The sequence below is a fragment of the Cryptomeria japonica genome, chromosome 10, assembly GCF_030272615.1.
Source record: "Cryptomeria japonica chromosome 10, Sugi_1.0, whole genome shotgun sequence".
NCBI lineage: Eukaryota > Viridiplantae > Streptophyta > Pinopsida > Cupressales > Cupressaceae > Cryptomeria > Cryptomeria japonica.
This window is the reverse complement of record NC_081414.1, coordinates 283,132,599-283,154,616: the sequence shown is the minus strand read 5'-3', so window position 1 is coordinate 283,154,616 and position 22,018 is coordinate 283,132,599. Positions and strand designations below refer to the sequence as shown.

Below are 22,018 nucleotides of genomic sequence, written 5' to 3'. Positions count from 1 at the left end.
AATTCTTTTCACAACCAGTTTCACTAGCAAATGGAGGATTGTAAGATATTCCGTCAAATTGTAATTCTATTGAAACTATAGAGATCAGCAAAAAGTTGGATATTTTCATGTGCACTGGATGCAATACAAGGTTCACAAAAGAGAACACTTTCAATTCCAATAAAGACACCTAACTTTACCCAAGATCACAAAATTAATGATGATATGTCTCAAAGTACTAATGTTAAAATATTTTATCTGGAACACGCAAATACTTCTTGTCAAGTCAAATCAACTTCACAACATAATTATGACAAATGGAAAAATATTGGACAAAAAAAATATGCAATCAAAGCACAAAAGACTAATTGGGCCCCACGTGATAATAATGAAAAAAATGAAAATAATAAAAGTTCAAGTTAGAAAAAAAATAACAAACCACTTCCAACATTGTTGTGTGCTTGCATTGTAAGACAATCTGATTTTCTTGTAAATCTGTCATACCACTCCCTTTGTCAACCACAAAATCACCCTCTATGCGGCAAGTGAAAATTTCATTACCCTCTCCATCATACAATCAAACCTTGTTCCTACCATATGGCCCCATCACCTAAATACCGCATTCCTACGACTTAAAATTGTTGATAATTGGCGCTCCCATACATTGTATGACCCCTACCTGCCTACATGACGTACGTTTCAACTTCATCTATCATTGTCCTACCTTCCTCACACGATCACCATACAGCTCCTAGCCCAACCTATTGAATGTTATACCATACAATCATCTCACCTTATATTTGCTCCACCATACACCTCAAACTCAAAAAACATTTTCATTCATACAAATTACATCAATATTCTTCACTATACAACCTAAACTAACATTATTTGATGTATGGTTTGTACCTTCATCATTTGTCATACAAAATATTGGAATGTGGTTTTGCCTCAAACAAAATTGGGTTTGTTTTTCGCATTTGACTAAAGAAATTATAGTTGGTTCTTCCTCTAACTATGACTGGCAAAAACAGGGAGTTTTTCATACAGGTTGTCAAATTGGGAAGAAAGTACATTCTTGGAAAATGGGCAATATTTTCATGAACAAAATGTTATTGAAGTGCCAGCAGTACTATATGGGGTCAAGAATTCTCAACTTTCAGTGTGAAATCAAATGGGTTTCCCTCGTTATTTAATCATAAACATTATCACATAGTGACATATGTTGATTAAACATTCCAAAAACTGTATTTTATGGCATTATAAGCATTTTTTCTACCTCTTAAAAAATCATAAAAATGATGTGTGCCATGAAGATCTGTGTGGTTTTGAAAGTCTTGATTTGGGCTTGGTGGTGGGGATTTAGCCTCTCACCCCCGGCCTTATCATGAAAAGGAACATACCAAGAGAACTATCCTCAAGCCCTATGAGGGACATTGCCCTAGACACCCACCAAACTCATTTGATTTGCCAAGTACTCTCCAAGTCTGAGTTTGTAAACTATGCTTCCAAGTTTGCCTAAAGTCCTTATCTACAATATCATCATTAGTTTGAAAAATCTTCCATAATGTTACTTAATGCTTACTTATTTTCCTTATTGTCTGGAAGAATGACTTTTTCTTTTGGGGGGGATAATGTAGATGGTCTCCAATGCTTATTGTTATGTTCTCATAATATGGTTTATCCAACTATGTATTAATTGCTTGTTAGCTTCGAGTGGTCGTAAGAGTTGATTGATGGTTGTGTTCTACTTGGCATCTATCAAATAATTAAATAGATTATGTATCATCAAGGAGAGCAGCATGATCTAGTTGGATAGATTTTGATCCTTGGCTGACCATCTCAGATCTATTATAATAAATTCATATGCAAATAAAGATATACTTTTACTCCTTTATCTAGTATGCACAATTAATTTTGTTCATTATTTCAAGTATTCATTTTATCAAATAGGACGGTAAACCAAAGATGAAAAACTCTTAATCGGCAATAAATCTTTTGGCCCAAAAATTTTAAAAAATCAGGACTTAGACAAAAAATTGGGAAAAAATCAGCAGTAAATCAGCAAATTTATCATACATTTGAAAATATATAATTTTTTAAAATATTCTTAAAAAAGACACATACACTAAATTTATAGAACATAATAACATATTACTGGTTTCCATCATATATAAATCAACTTAAAATGTAAAAAATAAAAATATATTCTTAAAATGTAAAATAAATATATATATATATATATATATATATATATATAACATTAATTTTAAAAAATAAATTAACTTCAATTATAATTTAGAATAAAAATAAAAATAAAAATTTAATAAAACAAAATATCATTTAAAAAATATAAATAAATATTACATGATAAGATACTTTTTTTTAAAATTATTTTGATACCTTTAAATAAATAAGGGGAGAATCTTTCAAAGATTGTTTAAATGAATATACATGGAACTTGGGGAACTTTAAGTTTTTTAAAATAAAATAACTGCCCACTACTTGAGTCCTTTGAAGAAGTGTAAAGACCTCGCCGAAATTTTTGTTCATTGCTGGAGGGAGAAAGCCAATAAAATCGAAGAAACTTTTGTTTAAGAACGGAAAAATGATGGGCAACAGATAGAAATGGCATAATGAACATATAAATGGTTGACTGTTTCCCTCGTCGCAATCATTTCACCGCACGTTTTTCACCAAACCTCATCACTGTTATCACGATTTTTACATTTTAGTCCCGATTTTATGGCGATTTTTTGCGTCTGATAGTCGCGATCTTTCGAAAAAAATCGTCCGCGATTTAAATGATGATTAAATCGTCTGCATTATTGACTCGCGATAAATCGTGATTAAGGCAATTTTTTAACGATTTTTTCATCACTGGGGTAAACAACCCTACCATACGGTTGAGGATTTCAACATTCAATGAGAGTACCATACCTGCTGATAAAAGGTTAGTAAAATTTTGTTGCAAAATATGACAAATTTTTGGCAAAAATTCTAGATTCAGTAGTATGACATAAGGAGAGATACTTAAAAATCAGTTGGAATAACTTGTCTGAAGCTTGAAAATTTAAAATCAATCATTGTTCTAAGGAGTTAGCAACATATTTTTCCAAGCAATTGAAATCTAAGAAATTCCACAATTACAAAGTTCAGAAACAGTGTTGATAATGGCAAGAAAGGGGAAGAAAATAGCTTCAAACAGTGAATTGACAGGTAGCTCTTCAGTATATATTGAAAATCCTAAAAACAACTATAGAGAAAGCATTTGAAAAAGAGAGTAGTGGAACACCAAGGAATCGTCTGCAAAAATTACAAAAGGGAAGAAAAAGTTGCAAGAATGGCAAACAAAAGGAGTCAACACTATAGATTCTCTCATAGTAGAAAAACTCGGACTCGGCAATAACTCAGCAGGCAAAACTTTTAAAAACTCAAGACTCAGCAAATAGTCAGGAAAAACTCAGCTATAACTTGGCAATTTTATCGAACATTTTATTACATAAATATCTAAAAATATTCTTCAAAAACACAACTAAATTTGTTGAGCATATTATCATTTTCTAACATATATATTTTAAATTATAATTTAATACATAATAGGCCAAAAAACAAGTTCAACTCTAAATGAATTATAATGCCACTTCCACTAGCCATGTCATATGTAGAAGTTGCCTCATCTAAAGAGATTTTTAGCAAGTTGTGCAATAACGTCTAAGAGTTATATTTCAATTCCCTATCACACCCTCATTGTAATCAAGTTTTTTATGACATATTCCAATATCTAATGAGGATTTGGGAGTGGAAAACCCAATGAGGTAGTGGGGTAGTGCCCCTCATGGGGGTCTGGGGGCAACACCCCCAGCGGGGTCAAGTGGCAGCACCCCTTGTGGGGGTTCACAGGCAACCTTTGAAACCTTTGCCACCAACAAAAATCACATTTTTTAAACTGCAAACAATAAAAAATAAATTATATGAATTTGAACAAGTTTTTAATACAAAACTCACAATTTTTTGCATTTCCTCGAGAGTTTTATAGGAAAAAATTGCCACGAGTTTTTCAAAAACTTGTTGGAGAGCTTTTAGGCAAGTAACTTGCCTAGCATTTTGAGTCGAGAGTACTTGTGAGTCAAAAGAGTTTTTCGCGAGTTTTTCAACACTGGATTCTCTCACCTAGGAGAGTCTAATAGCTACAGAGTGTCAATCATGGCGGGCAAATAATCCAGAAGATCACTTGCTCAAAGTTGCACTAATGTCCAATAAGGTAAACAAAGTTATACTGGTCCCTTATTTTCATTTCGGAAAGTTTGAGCCTTAATTTTTTATATTGTTAATCGTTTACAAATATTCTGCTCATACGAGCATCAACATGAGACTAATACAAGCTCTTGCAAGCACAAGCACAACACTACTATTGTTTGCTGGTACAACTGGAAAATTAAATACAGGAAATAATAATGTACATGACAATGCATACTAGATACGGCAGAATATATATCTTTATTCGCACATTCAATTATTACAGAGAAGAGACCAAAGATGGTCGGCCAAATATTACACTAGATCTGACAATACCATCCCCCTTCCTTGACAATACACAACATATTTAAAGGACGCGACGGTTGCCGAGAGGTCCAACCAACACATAACCACCTGAGACTAACGACCCACTTAATACAATTAATTAATACCTTGTCGGATAACAAATATTATTAAACATAGCAATAGGCAATTTATGCCGACAACATTATCCCCCCCAAAAGAAAAAGTCGTCTTCCAGACAACAAGGAAACATCAAGTAATATTCGGGAAGACTAACAACAAACAACGACTTCGACTAGACAACCCCAACTTGTAGTGTACTTGCCAAATCAATTTTTAAGACGTCAGGAACAAGGCCAATGAAGTCAAAATTCTAATCAAGGTGCATTCTCCCGTAAGGGAATTGTGTTTTCTGACTTGTTCTCCTTCCATATGGGATTATCCTCCTTGTGTAGACTTGTTCTTTCATACAAACTTGTGCTTCTCTCTTGGTTGTACAATGCATAGGTGTGTGACTTGAGACTCCCTTCATCCAACTCAAAGCTGATGCCTTCGATTTTTTGATATATTGCTTCCTTGACCATACGGTATTCTTCCTGTGGTCCGTACATATTTCTCTTGGTTGTCGTACGACATCCGCCTTTGGTTGTCGTACCTGTAGCGTGGTCGAACGACCTCTCCCTGATTGCATCCTTGCATACCGTACGATGCCTCATGTACGATGTTCGTACGGGTTCCATGTATGTCGTACGCCTCATGTGCCATATTTGTCGTACTGTTTCACCGTACACCGTACCCTTTTCTCTATGTAGTTTATGTCATACGTCGTACGAGTCAAATGAATGGACTACGTCGTACAAAATGGGTGGATGAGCTACGTCGTACGGGTTGATTGAACCAGGTACGTCGTACGGGATGGTGCTCTATCGTGCACCGTACAAAATGGTGCTCTGTCGCACGCCATACAAACTCCTTGCCTTGCTCTGCACATGTGTGTCGACCATACTTGTTGGTCGTACAGTGTACGGTATTTCTGCTTCTTCACCTACACCGTACGGATTCAACTTCTCCTATGGCTGGATGGGAATGTTCCTTCCCTCTGTCAATTTTGTCCTACTGTCAAGTCTGCTTCCCCAACTCTCCCTTGACCGTATGGATCTCCAGCACTCGGCTTCTCTAGTTTGTATGGTGTAGCTGGGGCTCTTAGCTTCGTGTGGTAACCTCATCATGTCGATGCAACCTGGACTCTCACGAGCCAACTTGCTCTTGTTTGTTCTGAACCGTACAGCTGAATTACTTTCGACTGATGTGAACCGTTTAGCGTATAGTATTAACTTCTTCGGGGCATCTCCACCAGGATCTACAACATCCAATTTCAGATCCTCGCCCTGTGAATCTTCTTCGTACACCTTAGATACTTCCCCATTCCCACTCAGCGACCTCTGGTCATACGATACAGGCTCACTTGGTAACTGTTCGTACAGCCCAGACACACCAACGCCGGATGTGCACAGATGAATATCGTACGACGGACTTTGTACTTCCTCAATTTGGCCAATTTGTAGCATGTTATAGTTGGGGTGGAAAACTTCATAATCCTCCATCTGCCAGTGGAATAATCCATTAAGAGAACTCATCTCATCTTCAAAACAATCTTCTAGTTTGAGCACCCCTTCATCGTTGGGTTTCATGCCTTTCCTTCCTCCGTCCATACCTAACTCTCCACCCTCAGACTCAGAGTCCGAGGGTGCCAGTTTTTCACTCATCACCTGGTTCCTCAAGTCGATGACGTGCTTCCTCCCATCACTCTCGATCGAGAGTGTGTTTCACTTCCAATTATGATTCGCCTTGGCAGTAACCAACCATCCCCTCCCGAGGAGTGCATCGTACGCCTTCTTCTATAACCGAATAACTACAAAGTCCAAGAAAATTGTTGTGTCCCAATCATTACTTTTTGTGCCATCAATGTTCCCAACGGCTGGATGTCGTGTTGGTCGGCACCTACCAAGTGGAAGGTTGGTAGCCAAAGCTTCGGCTTCCCCAGACATTTCCATGTGTCTTCTGGCAGTACATTTACTCCCGAACCTCCATCAACAATAGTGTTTGTCAACTTCTTCCCCATTAATTCCATCTCGACGACCGTCGGCTTCCTCCGGATGCTCACCGTCAACAACATTGGATCACTGGACTCATTCCCTTCGGTTGATGGTTTTCCCGTTAGTTCCTCCTCGTGTGGCTTACATTGTTTCTGGAAGACAATGTCGTCACTGACTATGTTGGCAATTGCCATTCTCAATTGTGGCATAGTTTGAAGAAGGTCTGCCACCTTGATGGGTATGGTTGTTTGTAGCACCTATTGGACTATGTTCTTCTCTAACTCCCGCAATGACAGACTTGCAGTTCCATTGGAAGTTACTTGTTCCTTCGCGAACACTTGTTCTACTTCGGCTTGTTCCTTTTCCATACCATAGTTTGAATACATTGCCTTCTTTGTTTGTGCTCTTGTGATTGTCAAAACTCTGTCCTCTTGTTCCTCCACATCCAGCATATTAATACCCTTCTGATTCGGGCAGTTGGTGTCTTCATGGTCCCCTGGTCCACACCATTTGCACAATAATTGTATGTTGTCTTTCCTATTATGGCAGTCTCTCGCAAAGTGTCCCCATTCACTACATTGCGGGCACTGTATGATAGGACGTCCTCTAGAGTCGTACTATATTTGGTTTCGCCCTCGTTGATTTCCATAACCACTCGGTGATACATTATGTGATTTCGATGGGCTGGACTCTCCCTATGTGAAGAGTACTTGTGTACTTCTCATCTTCAAATTGTACGGGCACTCCTTGATTGAATGCCCCAGCACTTGCAAATTTCACAAAACATATTTCTAGGACAATTACCTTTCATGTGCCCCTCCCTTTTGCACTCAATACACCATAGTTCATTACCTTCATTGTCGGTTCCTTTCGCAGCCTTTAATTGTTTCATCATTCTCAACATATCCCGTCGAAGGGCTCATACGGTTTTGGATTCTTCGTCACTGCTACCTTCGGTGCTCTCATCATCATCGATCTTCCTCTTCTCTCGGGAGGAGGTTTTATTTTCACTCTCGATGTCCATCGCTCGATTGTACGCATCGACGTATGAGGACGGAGGCACTACTTTCATCTTCTTGCGCAGTGAGGGTATCAATCCCTCCGTGAACCACCTCTTCTTCAACCCGTCGGCTGGCTGGTTTTCCATCTTGTTCAACGGTTCTTTGAGCCTACGGTTGTAAGCGCGTATACTCTCATTTCTCCCTTGCTTAGTATTATAGATTTCGGCCACGATCTCATTATCATCCCTCAAGAGTTTGAACTCCTCCTGAAACACCCTCTTCAAATCACTCCATTTCGTCTTGTGCTGGTCATCGAGGTCTATGTACCAGTCAATGGCGATCCCCCGAAGGGTGGCGGGAAATGCCTTCAACCAGTAGTCCCTGTCATCTTGGCCATTTGCCTCCCAAATGGTTATGCATGTTTTGCAATGCCATACCGGGTCCTCCGACCCGTCTCCCCTAAACTTCAGCAGTTTCTGCTTCTCCTGAGTGTTCAACATTATTTTCACTCAAAAGGTACGTGTGTATTCACCTTGTGTGCCGAACCTGGGTGGACTGTTTCGACCACTACGTTCCGGTGCTTTCCCTGCACTCTTGGCCACGCAGGTGTCCTCTACATGTCCACCTTCAGCATCCCCAACACTTCGAGTACTTCCAGGTGTGTCGGACCTGAGTGAACTATTCCGACCGCTACTGTTCTGGTGCTTTCCTTGCACTCTCAAACACGCGCGCATCCTCTACACGTCCACCTCCAACATCCCAACACTCCGAGTACTTCCAAACTTCAACTCATCTTTGTGCTCCCTTCAGCCGAGGGTCGTCAAATCACCTAATCGCTTGGTCTTGACCACCCTGTGGCCTCTTCTCACCTTTGATGGGATCTATGAACATGAATCACTCAAGGCTGACCCGATTTCTTTTAAGGCAACGGCGCGAAAATGTTTGTTGGTACAACTGGTAAATTAAATACAGGAAATAATAATGTACATGACAATGCATACCAGACACGGCAAAAAATATATCTTTATTCGCACATTCAATTATTACAGAAAAGAGACCAAAGATGGTCGGCCAAGGATTACACTAGATCCAACAATACCATCCCCCTTCCTTGACAGTACACAACATATTTAAAGGACCCAACGGTTGCTGAGAGGTACACAACCGTCAACCAACCGACACATAACCACCCGAGACTGACAACCCACTCAATACAATTAATTAATACCTTGTCAGATAACAAATATTATCAAACATAACAATAGGCAATTTATGCCGACAACAACTATCAAATCCTTTCAAGCAACCTCACAAGAAACCACCTATGGAATACCAAGAGTCACTACATAGAAATCCACCTATTTAGAAACTACCTCCACATTAGAAACCAACAATGGAAGACCTAGAGTCAGAACTTAGAATTCCACATTAGATGTCCCATTTGATTTAAACTTGGGTCCCTGCATTGAGAACTCAATGCTTTAACCAATTAAGCTCAATCCCTTGAACTTTGAGCCTATATAATAAGCATGCTATCAAACTATAATAGAGACACACAAAACTTTATTGTACAATATATTGATTTAGAAGTAAATATCATATATGCTCATGGTGATTTTTGTCAAGTATTTGGGGTCCCACGTTCAAAAATCTTAGTATTGAAAGTTGAAGCCCACAACACATGTCAATCAAAGTCAAAAGGAAGCAGCCATCCAAATACTGTGTAAGGAAAACCTCACAAATCAAGAACAAGCAAACATCAAGAGTAAGGAAAATACAAGTGATGAGTGGAAAAAAATTCTACATCTCACTACGAGTAGGTTAATGGGGATTACATAAGCTTCACATGTCATGTCCCCATTGCAGATCGGGGGTCAAAGGTCAAGGTTGCAGCCCAACAAGTACCCGAAAATCATAGGGCAAGGATCATGAGTGCAAGCATACTTCACAAATGTCCATCAGGATGACACCTTATAGGGCTCTATATGGTTATGATGCACTATCCTTTACTAGTCTCTTGCTCACAGATAGCAAAGTACCAGCAGCAAATAGCCTGATGGAACGCAATCAAGAGATATTGAGGGCTTTAAAAGAAAACTTACAGCAAGCACAGAATCAGAAAAAGACCTATGAAGATTGGAAAGGACAGAAAGGAACTTTGAGGTGGAGAACTTGGTTTTCCCAAGGTTGCAGACATATAAGAAGATTTGTATTAAGAGAAGAAAAGTTGAAAAGCTCAAACCCCACTACTATGGGCCATATAAAATTAGGAAGTGAAATAGCGAAGTAGCTTACAAATCGGAGCTCCCACAGGGCAACAAGATTCATAATGTTTTCTATGTATCTTGTTTATAGGTCATCGGTCAACACATCTCACCCACAAAGGAGCTGCCTCACTTAGACAAAAAATAAAAGTTGATTCTAATCCTCGAAGAAGCGATGAACACCCACGTCAAAACCTTGAGGAATAAGAGCATTACGTAGTTTCTAATCAAATGGAAAACCTTGCAAGCTAAAGACGCCACATGGGAAGGGCCTGAGATTCGCAAGCAACCTAACTTGCATTACGTAGAGCAAGCAATCTTAGGGAGGGAGGACGTGCCATGTCCCCAATGCAGATCGGGTGTCGAGAGTCAGGGTTGCAGCCCAACGTGTACTCAAAAATCATAGGGTAGGGATCGGGGGTGCATGCTGACACGTCCCAAGGCAGTCAGGATAACGTGAAAGGGCTGGCACAACAATGGTAGCATGTGAAATGGTGAGAAAGAGCCAACAAACAACAGTTGTAGTATGTGGATTGGAGAGCAAATTTGCAAGACTGAAAAGCTAACCTAAATAATGGCATGGCAAGTTGAATTTGGGCCTTGGGCAACTAGTCTGATTTGTGTGTAGTAGCATGTAAGGCCAGGAATATTTTCCCATCAAGGCATGGAATGTTATGTTATGTATTTATTGGGCACTCGTGTCAAGTGATCTATTGTGGACGAAAACCCATTGGAGACTATGATTAGTGGACAAAAATCCATTGATTGTTGGAATTAGAGGACAAAAACCCTTTGGTTCTTTAAGGGTATTCTCATTCAAGGAGTGCATTGGAGCATCAAAGCATTGTATGAAGGTTCAATGAGTCATTGTGAACATTATTGTTATTGTGGTGTGTTGTTGTTGTAATAAATGTAAAATCGTTCCATTTCTTGTGGTGATATTAATAAAGTGTTGTGTGTGTTGCTGGTGTTTAATCCATTACTATTTTTGATATATTTCAGTGAAAATTGTGTTAATGTTATTTAGCGAATATTGTTGTTTATATTGTAAACTTGTTCCCATTAAAATTCAGGACAGGGACATTACATCACACATTGTTGTCTAGATGACTAAATACATGGTTGGGTTGAGCAACGGAGAAATTTATAATTGGGCACAATTATTAACAGCAAGAATACAAGAGTTTCTATCTTGAAAGCACAAAGCTTTCTACATGACATAGCATGCAATTACATTGTTCCTAGATGTAATGTATACACGGACACCCACAATTGGTGAGTAGTAAATTTCAACCAAATAGAGAGTATGATCCTTCTTGCCCATCTATCTTCAAATGGAAATCCCTAGGTTTACAAGTAATGGCAAGAAAAGAGAGTAAATCAACATGACTAGAAAAAAAAAGGAAAAATACACAAACTGAATCATCTTTGGAAGAAGAAGAAGAACCCACAGAGGAAGGTGATTGCGAGGGGGTGAAGAAGTTGCAATTATAGAAATAACTGTCTCTTGGCATCACACACCTATGGAACCTCCTTTGGAACCCACACCTATAGAATCATCCAAGGAAGCCTCACAACACATAGATGTGTGGTTGAGTTTATTATGGACTCCCATCGATATCATAGAGTACGCTCCCTTGAGCCCTACACAAGAAACAGAGCAAAAATCTCAATCACTACCTACCCTTCAACAAGAGGGAGGTCCTCAACAGTTACAAGATGGAGGTGCTCAACAATTGCATGATGAGTCACATAGAGACAATAATGAGATTACCATTCAACTTTCCAAACGATCCCCTTAGTACTATCCCTGAATTCTAACAATCCCCTTAGAACTATCCAAAGGTATATTGAAAACGTACAACCGGTGGCACGCATCATGTGCATCATTGTTGATATTGCACAAAAATTGAATAGTATTCATTATTCATTGGTCTTATAGGAGGCTCAATGGAGAGCACTTTATTGAAGGTGAGTGCCAAGAAGAGTTTATTATAATCTTTCTCCCTCGTGAATGGGTTTCTTCACCTTGCCACTTAAGTGGAGATTCAACAAATTAGCAACTCGGGCTTCTTTCTTTTGAAAGGAAGATGTATTGTCAAAGGGACCAACCATAACAATTAGTATGCAACTATTTGAGTGCACATTCTCTTTCTTTGAGGGTTAGTTTTCCTTTTCATATGGGTAGTTTTCACCTCTTATTTTGGAGGGTGGAAATATGGATATCTAATATGGCTGCACATTTGTCGGCACCCCTTCATTGTTGGGAAAAGGTGTGTTGTTCACCTTAGATAATGCTAAAAATATTCAATTAATATTATTTCTAATTCACTGAGGAATGTAAGGATGCATGCATCACTTGGGTTAGATATTCTTGTGGCCACTTTGGACGTTGTATATAACATTGAATAAACATTTAATGTAGGTTTCACATTGACAAAATATTTAATATTGGGAAAACTTAGTGCCAAAAACTAAATGAGGGGGACAAGGTTTTGTAAACTCGTGATATTAGGCACATGTTTATGTAATACCACTTGGTGGTTTTGTGCAAGCTTATTTCTATATAAAAAAAAGTGCATAACTAGTTGATGAGTTTGGCTATTATAACCTTTGACTTTTGGCTAAAGGTTAGATGAAGCATCTCTTGTAGTTGCATATGTGAGGAGAGAAAGCATGGATTGAGATGTATGGTTATAAGATTCTCATTTGCTTGTTCACATGGAGTGCAATTAGGAATCTTGATGTTTCCAAAGACTTGCATGGAGGCTTTGCAAGTGCATTTTAATCCTTGTTCATTAGATAATACATAGAGAGTGTGAGTGTTTTTGAAGGCTAGGTTTTTCCCAAGGTATATCAAGTGTCATCTTGATGGTATGTTATCTATGCTTTTGCATTGTGGATTATGAATATTTGCTTGCATGTTTTTCTCTCATGGTGTTATGTGAAAATAGTTTAATATGGCTGCAAATTTCCTTTCATCCATACCTGCCTAAGCTGAGGGTGTTGGTGCATTATTTTATTTCTTGTATTTAGTTACTCTATTGGATATTAAGCACCTATAATAAGCATACTTAGATAGGTTTCTACTTAATTAGGTTTCATTTGCTTAGTTAAGCAATAATGACATGTTCACCTTGATTTAGGTAATCAAGTGCCACCACTACCTCACCAATCCTTAATTTGTGACAATCAAATGCCAAATCTATCTTAGTTAACTAAGTTAATTCACCTCCTAATTGGGAATGATTGAGGCAACTCGAGCTCTTCAACAAGTGTTGTCTTGACTCATGCATCAAAGAGGCCTGTATATTGTAATACATGCATTCATTGCAGCCTAAAATGATTGATTGTAATTCCCTTTTGCATCCTCATTAATGGAATAGCAGTTATATTGCATTTTCCTGTTGTGTTTTTGTTGTTGCTATTGTGGTCATTGTTGTCACCAAGATCCTAGATTCTTTTGCTTTCTTGGCAATTCTAACACATGCAATAGACCATGTCATAGAAGAAAGTTTCATAAATCAAGTAAGCTCACCTGGGCTTAAATAACTACTACTTGAACATGATGTTTGTTTCCTGTCTATGAGACTGTCATGTGGCAGGTATTATAGGTATAGAATGCAAGCTGGTACTAAGCCTAACAAACCTGGATATGGATGAGGCTAGCCCAAATCTTCAAAATGTTTCTGAACAAATCACAATGATTTCTGGACCATCCAGCAAGCATTCTAGGTGCAATATGTAAGGCTGGAACTAAGGCTAACAAACCTAATTACCAAAAAGACTAGCCCACATTTTGAAACTATTTCTTCATTAATCATTAAAATCTCTTTTCAAATCCCTTTCAAAACAAAGTTAACCCAGATAACAATGAGATACACACCAAACAATATTGCATACATATCATAAATAAATTAAAGATTTTAAGCTTGGAAAAGTTGTCACCAATGTAGCACACTGCAACGTGGTTTGTTAACAAAAAAAATGAAGTAATGATGGTATTTCAACATTCAATTTGTTTGCAAAAGGAAACAGCAGCATGTGATATGTATCCCTACTCGAAAGCATGTTAGTACAATCAAAACTATGCCTACAACAGTTCATGCCCATGCACATAACAAATCAATTCCTTGGAGCTCCTCTCTAGCAATTTAATGCACAACAGCTCCAACAAGCATCTGGGATTTAATGGTGAAATATGTATTACATACCACTGGACACCTCAAAATGTGGAAGTATAAACATTTCATCATGGGCTAGAGCTATTACCATGGTTTCATAAATAAGTTTTACAAAGTGAGCAAAAACTAGGGGGAGCGGGAACATGAAAATGATATACGTAGTCCAATTCACTCCGAAGAGAGAACAGACTATAAAAAGCATAGATAAATTCCTTGTCTCGACAATGGTATCTGTTAGTTGTTTGCAAAAACAAACCAACCAATCAAACAACTAAGAGAAGTTACATTTAATATTGAAAATTAATATGGGTTCAAAATTAGTAATCATCTCTCATTCACTTTCTCTGTAACTTTGTAAACCTGTTTATAGAAACTATTTTCAACCTAGTGGAATTTAATCCCACTAACAGCAAGCAGTAATCGTTAAATTAGTGACTGACAAGTTACTGCTTGCACCTTATATGATACAAGTTATTAAAATCTGAGAGGATAGTTCCTAATTTTACATGTTGATCAAATTATTAAAAGTTATAAGAATAATGTCATCTCCCCCAGCAAGAATATCCCAAATTAAGGGGCTGCTTTTGGTAGATTTGACTTGAAAGAGACACATTAATAGACAAGGATCTGCATTGCCTATGCTTATATAACCAAACAGATGTCAAGGGAACATCCCCCATGTCAGACATATGGGGTCATCAAAATCTCCTACTGTATGGTCATTTTTTCCTAAATAAAACTTTTCAGTGTACTCAACAGTGAATTTCCAATCATGAATTTGGTAATATCGTGCATGAGTCACATATATTGAATGAATTTTTTTTTTGAAATGGTCGTTAATTGAGGTTGAAATGAATAAAGAACAAACAAAATATGATAGAACAAAAGAATTACAAATAAAGAGAGAGAAGAATCATCAACGAATAAGGATAAAATGATTAGGTCAATAAGGTATTGAACACAATCTACCAAAGTCCTTAGAATAAGATAATATCAGTTGCACTGAAATATGATAAGATGGTTTGCATAATACAACTGTATAAGCCTTTTATCTCTATTTATTTACCAAAGCAACCTCTTCCTTGGTCTTTTGCAATTGATGATTAGAGATCTAATACCAGTGGCCTGTGAACCATTTTGGCCCTAAATATAAAGCATGGTAACAAGCAATTTTGCTATGAATAAAATAGATTACAAGAAATAATTCTGAGAAGTTTCTAATGCCAAAATATGCTGACAACAGAGCTGAGCAGACTTGAATCAGTATTCAACAGCATACCACCCCAGCAAGTATAAATTGAAAGCTGTCCCTTTATTCACTTTATTCTTCCTAACTAATCCTAAAAGTGTATGACTACAACAAATTTGTCAAACAGAAGAAATATATTTAAAGATTAAGCCAGGTCAAGAGATTTATCTATTCAATTACTTGTAGTTATAGTGGAATGTCCATACTATAAGAAGAAATTTCTGCAGTGCAACCTTTGAAAGAAAAGGTGAAACAAGATAATTTATTTGGAGGGCCATCTCAATATCCCATTACATTGAGATTATCTACCTCTAGAATGATTTATTCTAAACATCTAGGCATTCAGTCTTTGAGGGTGATATGATGAATTGCCTGCAATGTTCTTTATTGCATTATAACTTTGTTAAAATCATAATAGTTTTATAATGGTGAGTTAAGAGTCAAAACACTATCAAAAAATGATCCAACTAAGCCATTCTTCTTATAGTAATGTATCATAAAAAAATAGGTCAACAGATGCCACAAAATAACAAACCTGAGAAGAAGCTGACCGCCACACTTGCCGTTTCATTCTTCTCTCTTTAAATTGCTTATCCAATGAAAAGAAAAATCGCAGCAAGAGCCTGAATCAATACGAATTAATGTATAGATCTTTAACTCAACAAATAGGAAATTATGAAGCATTCATGAGCCAAATTGTTGTGCACAAATCAATCTAAAAATGGCAATGGATAGCTATGACAAAAGAAAAATATATTTTCTAAAAAGGCAAATAGATATACATTATACAATAGCGAATATTTAAGTATAGGTGACAATAATGTTGACTGTAGAAGAAACCAAAAGAATTATAATATTTCATCCACTTCTGTCCTCATAGCATAAATTATGAAGCATTCATGAGTCAAAATGTCATGCACAAAGCAACCTAAAAATGGCAATGAATAGCCTATGGCAAAAGAAAAATATGTTTTCTAAAATGGCAAATGTTCTAATAAGCATAAATGAAAATAATTTTGAATAGAGAAGAAACAAAAAGAATCATAATACTTCATTCTCTTCTGCCTGAGTTACTTTCTTGGATCACAACAAAAATTTCATTATTGCTCTTTACAGATTCAAAGAAGAATAAACAAGGCCCATACATGGTTGATGCAAAACATCCAACAATCTCAACCAATTAGGGATATCTTTCTCCCAACTCACCTATTCAATAGGTAACAAAATCCAAACCCTCACTAGACTACTAGCCTCTCAAGTTGCTTCAACACCCCAAAGACACACTCCTACTCCTTAACCCCCATCCAATCACTGACATACATCACCTTAGGCATACTCATCTTGCCCAAATCCATCTTGTGATCTTCCAACCATTGAATCACACCAACTCTCAAAATCTTACTCCCTCAAGTCCTTCTCCAATTAGGACTCCTAATGGCTTATAGACACAACTTCCAATGCCAAGTAGGCACACACCAACCCAAGGATCTTAATGGGAACACTAAAGAGACTCTCTCCCATAGACGAAACACAAATCTTTACCCTCCCAACCTCCCTAGAAGACAACATGGACCTTGCTGTGGAAACACTGTTCACAGTGGCAGTTAAGTAACAGTAGGACAGTCAACCACTTATGGTGCATTTAATAATCCTTGGAACTTGAAACAATAGTGGATGTGTTGGAGGACATCCCTACAACTCTTCAACAAACTTCCCTATGGCCTTGCAAAATATGGAAACTCAGTCCACTGTCATGTTGTGACAGTCATACACAAGTTTGAGGACAGTCAACAAAACCTTGACACTTTGGCTTGTCAAAAGGTTTTCAATCCTGGACACATATTTGTGGCACCCTCACACTCCCTTCTAAACCCTCAATAGCCCTCCAAGACCCTTGCTTTACATTCAGCCCTTCCAAACCTCCACGTTGCTGTCCCATTCTGACTGAGACTCAGAAAACAGTGCTTTCTTCACCATTTTGTACGTACTTTCCTTGACATGGAGCCCTGCAGTGATTAGGAAACATAAAGATACATATGTACAAGCGTTTTCCACCCATTGGAGGGTTTATTCAACGTGGAAATGAAACATAATGCATTTTTCTTTGTCTCGGGTTACCCTAGATAGGGTAGTAACAATTTTAACAAAAACCAAGAGAACTTTAACAATACTGCATAAAATTGAATGAAACCAAATGGAAACGACAGTAGATTCACTCCCCTAAGACATGAAATAGATTTGCAACATCAATGAATAGATTTAAGCATGAAAAAACTCAGTATAACAGTCTGCACGTTGGAAAAGAACAGTAAATATGCAGAATACTCCAAGTTTATTAATCTCTTTTCCCAATACAATGACCATCAACCCCTCCACCGAGGTTTGACAAGATTTTATAGACCCAAAACAAACATCATAACCATACAAACCGAATTTCAAACTCCTTATGACCGTTGGAGGCACTAATACAACTTTCTTTGTGTGTAATTGACAATTTTGACAACTTTTAGGACAACTTTTACATTTTGATATATAGTGACTCCAAACTTTGCATAGATGCTTCAAATGACTTGAAAATGATTAAAACATGAATACCACCCTCATTACATCAACAATAATGCCATGAAAGGCTTATTTACATCTAGGACTCCTTATGACAACCTAAATAGGTCTTTGTTGACAATTTAGGACTAATGACACCAAATAGCTTCTAAACACACAAACCTAACATTAATCCATTAGAAATGCTTTATTATACCTTATTCATGACCTTACTACCTATCAAAACATGAAAGACTCATAATTTGCCTCATAGAGGCTTGAGGACAACTTAGGTGCTCCTGCACCAATGGTCTATTGTAAGTTTCTTCAGGCATCTCTTCTTTGCTGTCAGTTTCTATCCTAGAACAAGGGCTAGGATTTTGTAATTTTTTTCCTCAGGTCTTTCCACTCATCAAAATATGGGTAAGGAGGGTTACATGAGATTTATATTAGATAACGAATTCCACATGCAAAGGCACTGACCATACTTATCAAAGCCAAATCACTTGTGACTGTAAAATCACTTGTGACTGTGATATCAACTATCATGATAACCCTAGAATTTATTATTAACACCCGTAAATAGTCTATTGTAAGTTTCTTCAGGCATATGTTCTTTGTTGCCAGTTTCTATCCTTGTGCAAGGTTTAGGATTTTGTAAATATTTCCCTTGGGTTTTCTTTCCATCCATCAAAATATGGGTAAGAAAGTTTACCTGAGACTTATTTGAGATAATGAATTCTGCATGCAAAAGCAATGATCATCCTTGTCAAAGCCAAATCACTTGTGACAGTGATATAAAATATCATGAAGAGGTCACTTGAGCTTTGGCGTACCTAAACCATGAAAAATTTAAAATAAAGTATCAGTTAAAACACAAGCCTCAAAGATTACCTTAAGAAATTAACAAACGACATGCATACTAGGAAAATCGATCTTATGCGTTCCTAACAGAAGACTGAGAAGTAATTTGAGCAATGAGAAGAAATTCAATTCCAAGAATAATTCCTCAATACCCTTACTATGATTTCTTCTTATCTCTACCACATCCTTTGTTTCAGACCTCTTCTCTAGAGTTTCTACAATTATGCATCCGGTCACACTCTATAGTATCTATTACTCTCTATTAAAGTTCCTAGATATTAAATTTCATGAAATCCCATATGAAAATTACCACTTCTTTTGATTTCTTTCTACCTAACTCAGGTTTGCAACCCACAAGATGTCGACCAGTTTGAATTATCACTTTTCCTTCATGGTTATATCTGTAACGTAATGGTTTTGTACTTTCAAAAAACATCTATTGTATGGTACACTCAATGATTACACAAGAAAAGCATCAATCAGCAATCCCGTCAGCTCATTCAATCTTTTTTCAAATTGTGTATATTGGCTATGATTTTTGTATTTACACTTTACTCAAACAATATGCACAAGTAATTAGACATATAACCATACATTGCCACTAAAACTATAATTCGAAGTTAAAACCATCAATAAGCAAAAGCGATTAGACAGAAAGCCATATGTTGCCACCACACAAGATATAACAAGCCACCAGCTCCATATACTGTATAAAATGCCTTTAACCAAAAGTGAGTAAAATATGATATTTAACCGTGTTGTAACCATTCAACTAAGCAACAAGTTTTTTCCAAAAACTTTGAAAGTAATTCAACAATTGTCAATTGAGAACAAGAATAACCACATGCTTGTTAATAAATTTTCTGATATCAAACTGCAGGTTAGGTTTTTAATTGTCTATCAAAACGGGAAACAACTCTTCCATGTCCAAATCTTCTACAAAGTTACATAAACATGCACAATAAGTGATTTGATTGTCACACTATGGTGAATATTTCTTCGATGTAATACAATTATCATTGCATTTCTATATGATTTCTCCTCAGTGTGCATGTTTCCATAAAATCTACTAAATTTTAGCTGTCGAAAGTTTAATATATCTGTAATATTTTTAACCATTTCAAGGTTTAGGTGCTTGGTAATTCTTTATTAGTTTCTAGTCAAAATCAAGTCCTGCTGGAAATGATCTATTGGTCTGAACGAGGTCATTTTTGGTCAAGTCCTCGTCTCAGAAATTTCTCTCCATCCTTTTTGATGGAGCATACATTAAAATACACATGTTCTCTTTTGTTATGAACTAATCTGGGGCCTTTATATGGATATCCCTTGAATTATCAGAAGAAAAATGATTCACAGTATATATAGAAACCATGAAAAAATATCACAGCCACGGTGAACATTTAATACTTTCTGTTAGCCTCCATTGCACCTTTTGAGCACAGTATTTCGAAAAAATGCTCTTTCAAGATGTTTTCAAAAATATTTGCAAAGTCAAGAAATCTTAATTCATTTGGAAGTCTCAATGCATCCATTGCGAAAAAAAATTAAAATTACAATTAAGAAACTAGTAAAATAAACTCAGAACATTTTTTTTGAACAGAGAAGAAGAATGAAATAGTTTTTAATCATAACCTGCTTTGCTGGTGATTGATCAAAGCAGGTGATTGATCAAATTGCTATGGGGTTTAATATTGTTCACTCACACATACAGATCGCTCCCTTACGATTATCCTTGCTGCAATGCATCAATTTATCATCGTACCATCAATTTTATGTACAGAAAAACAACCACCCTTCTGTTCTTCGTTTATAATCTTCCGTTCGGTGAGGTGAATCCATAGGTTAGACAAAATGTCAAAAAGCAATAGGGTTTCAGAAGCATTTGGGTTTAAAGCTTTTTTTCCAAATTCTTGGACGTTTGACGTTGTGAGTTGAAGGCATTTGCTTCACTCAGCTTTGTAGACATAACAATACCTATCACTTATTTACTAAATCTTAAAAGGAGGGAAAAATATAGAACAAGTGAGATCTAAATGATTGTTTTAGTGTGTGAAGAGATTTTAAAAGGTTTTAATTGTTGAGGATAAAATCTTATTTTAATTATGTGGATAGGCCTAATTCTACTTAGACACAACTTTTTTATTTGTTTAAGAAAAACTAAATTGTTGTTTTATATCAATTACGTTTTGCTTAGTAAGAATAACATTGAAGGTCACCTATGTCGAGAATAAACACTTAGATGAAGATAAGAGCTTGAATAAGGAATGTTTTTCAAGTATTAAAACAAAAATATTTAGCAAGTGCAGTTGTGAAAGGCAACTTCCAATATGCATTTACAATTTTTGTGGCATGGCATGGAGAATTCTATATAAAGAGAGTGAATGTTATACAATAATGCATCCATTTTGAAGAATACATTCCATTTTGAAGGTTTTTTTTTGCATGGTTGGGTTGTAAACAAACATTGTAATGAATTTGGTTGTCTGCTCTCAGGGTAAATATTTGATTGTTGTTCTTTGTGCATTTGTTGATATTTGTTTTTTGATCGATCTTTACATACATGTCTTTGCATCTGACTAAGGTTCTGAAGGCCTTCTCAATTTACCTATTTTGTACATATTCTATTTAATACTATAAATAATGGCAAAAGTTGGAAATAGGTTTTTATTTTGTAGGATAATGTTTAATTTTCAGCAGCAGTATGTTTTACTCTATAAACTATTTCTAATATATAGAATCATGAATTTAAAAGCTATGAATAGTTTCTTGAAGTTTTTAAGACTAACAAATCGAGTGGTACTAAAGAATTGATAAGGAAGAACACATAAAAAATTCACATATTTATGTGTGAAGGATGTGATTGTTTTTTCATTTAAAGATGGTTCTGAATTAGAGTGATCATTCCTTAAGATCTTCATATGTTAGAACATTTAAAATTTCACATGTTTTCTGAGAGTGAGATGAAATATATTTTTCTTAATTTCCATTCAAATCCTCTAGTAATATATTATTTTCTACAAATTCTTGTGGAATGTGAAGCCATATTTCATTTTTGGGATCAAGATGATTACCTTTTGCTTTCAATCTATCTTGTTTGTAATGTCATGTTGTTTAAAAAAATTGGAACCTAAGAACATTTGTTTAAAAACTTGTCAACATTTTGTACCTTTTCCTAATCCATCTTCAAAAAGCTTAAGAAAGAAGTTAGAGCTATTAAAAATTTATTGCTTTGTCAAATTGCCTATTGAATACACTTATTAGTGAAGTTAATATAATATTTAAGCTAACACTTTTAATT

General features: G+C 36.4%; 1 protein-coding gene across 5 annotated transcripts in view; it reads right to left on the bottom strand.

Moving 5' to 3' along the window:
* LOC131053796 (probable mitochondrial import inner membrane translocase subunit TIM21) overlaps positions 1-20,759 on the bottom strand; it is a 156,211-nt gene extending 135,452 nt beyond the window's left edge. Inside the window, exons 1-3 of one of the 5 annotated variants that reach the window (XM_057988441.2) lie at positions 20,353-20,759; positions 18,572-18,692; positions 15,851-15,938 (exon numbers count right to left, since the gene is read on the bottom strand). In XM_057988441.2, coding sequence (XP_057844424.1) covers positions 15,851-15,938; positions 18,572-18,603 — 120 coding nt within the window. In that variant the 5' untranslated portion in view covers positions 18,604-18,692; positions 20,353-20,759. The remainder of the gene's footprint in view (positions 1-15,850; positions 15,939-18,571; positions 18,693-20,352) is intronic. The other 4 variants (XM_057988442.2, XM_057988443.2, XM_057988445.2 and 1 more) reach the window with 4 other exon arrangements.
* Positions 20,760-22,018: the final 1,259 nt, after the last annotated feature.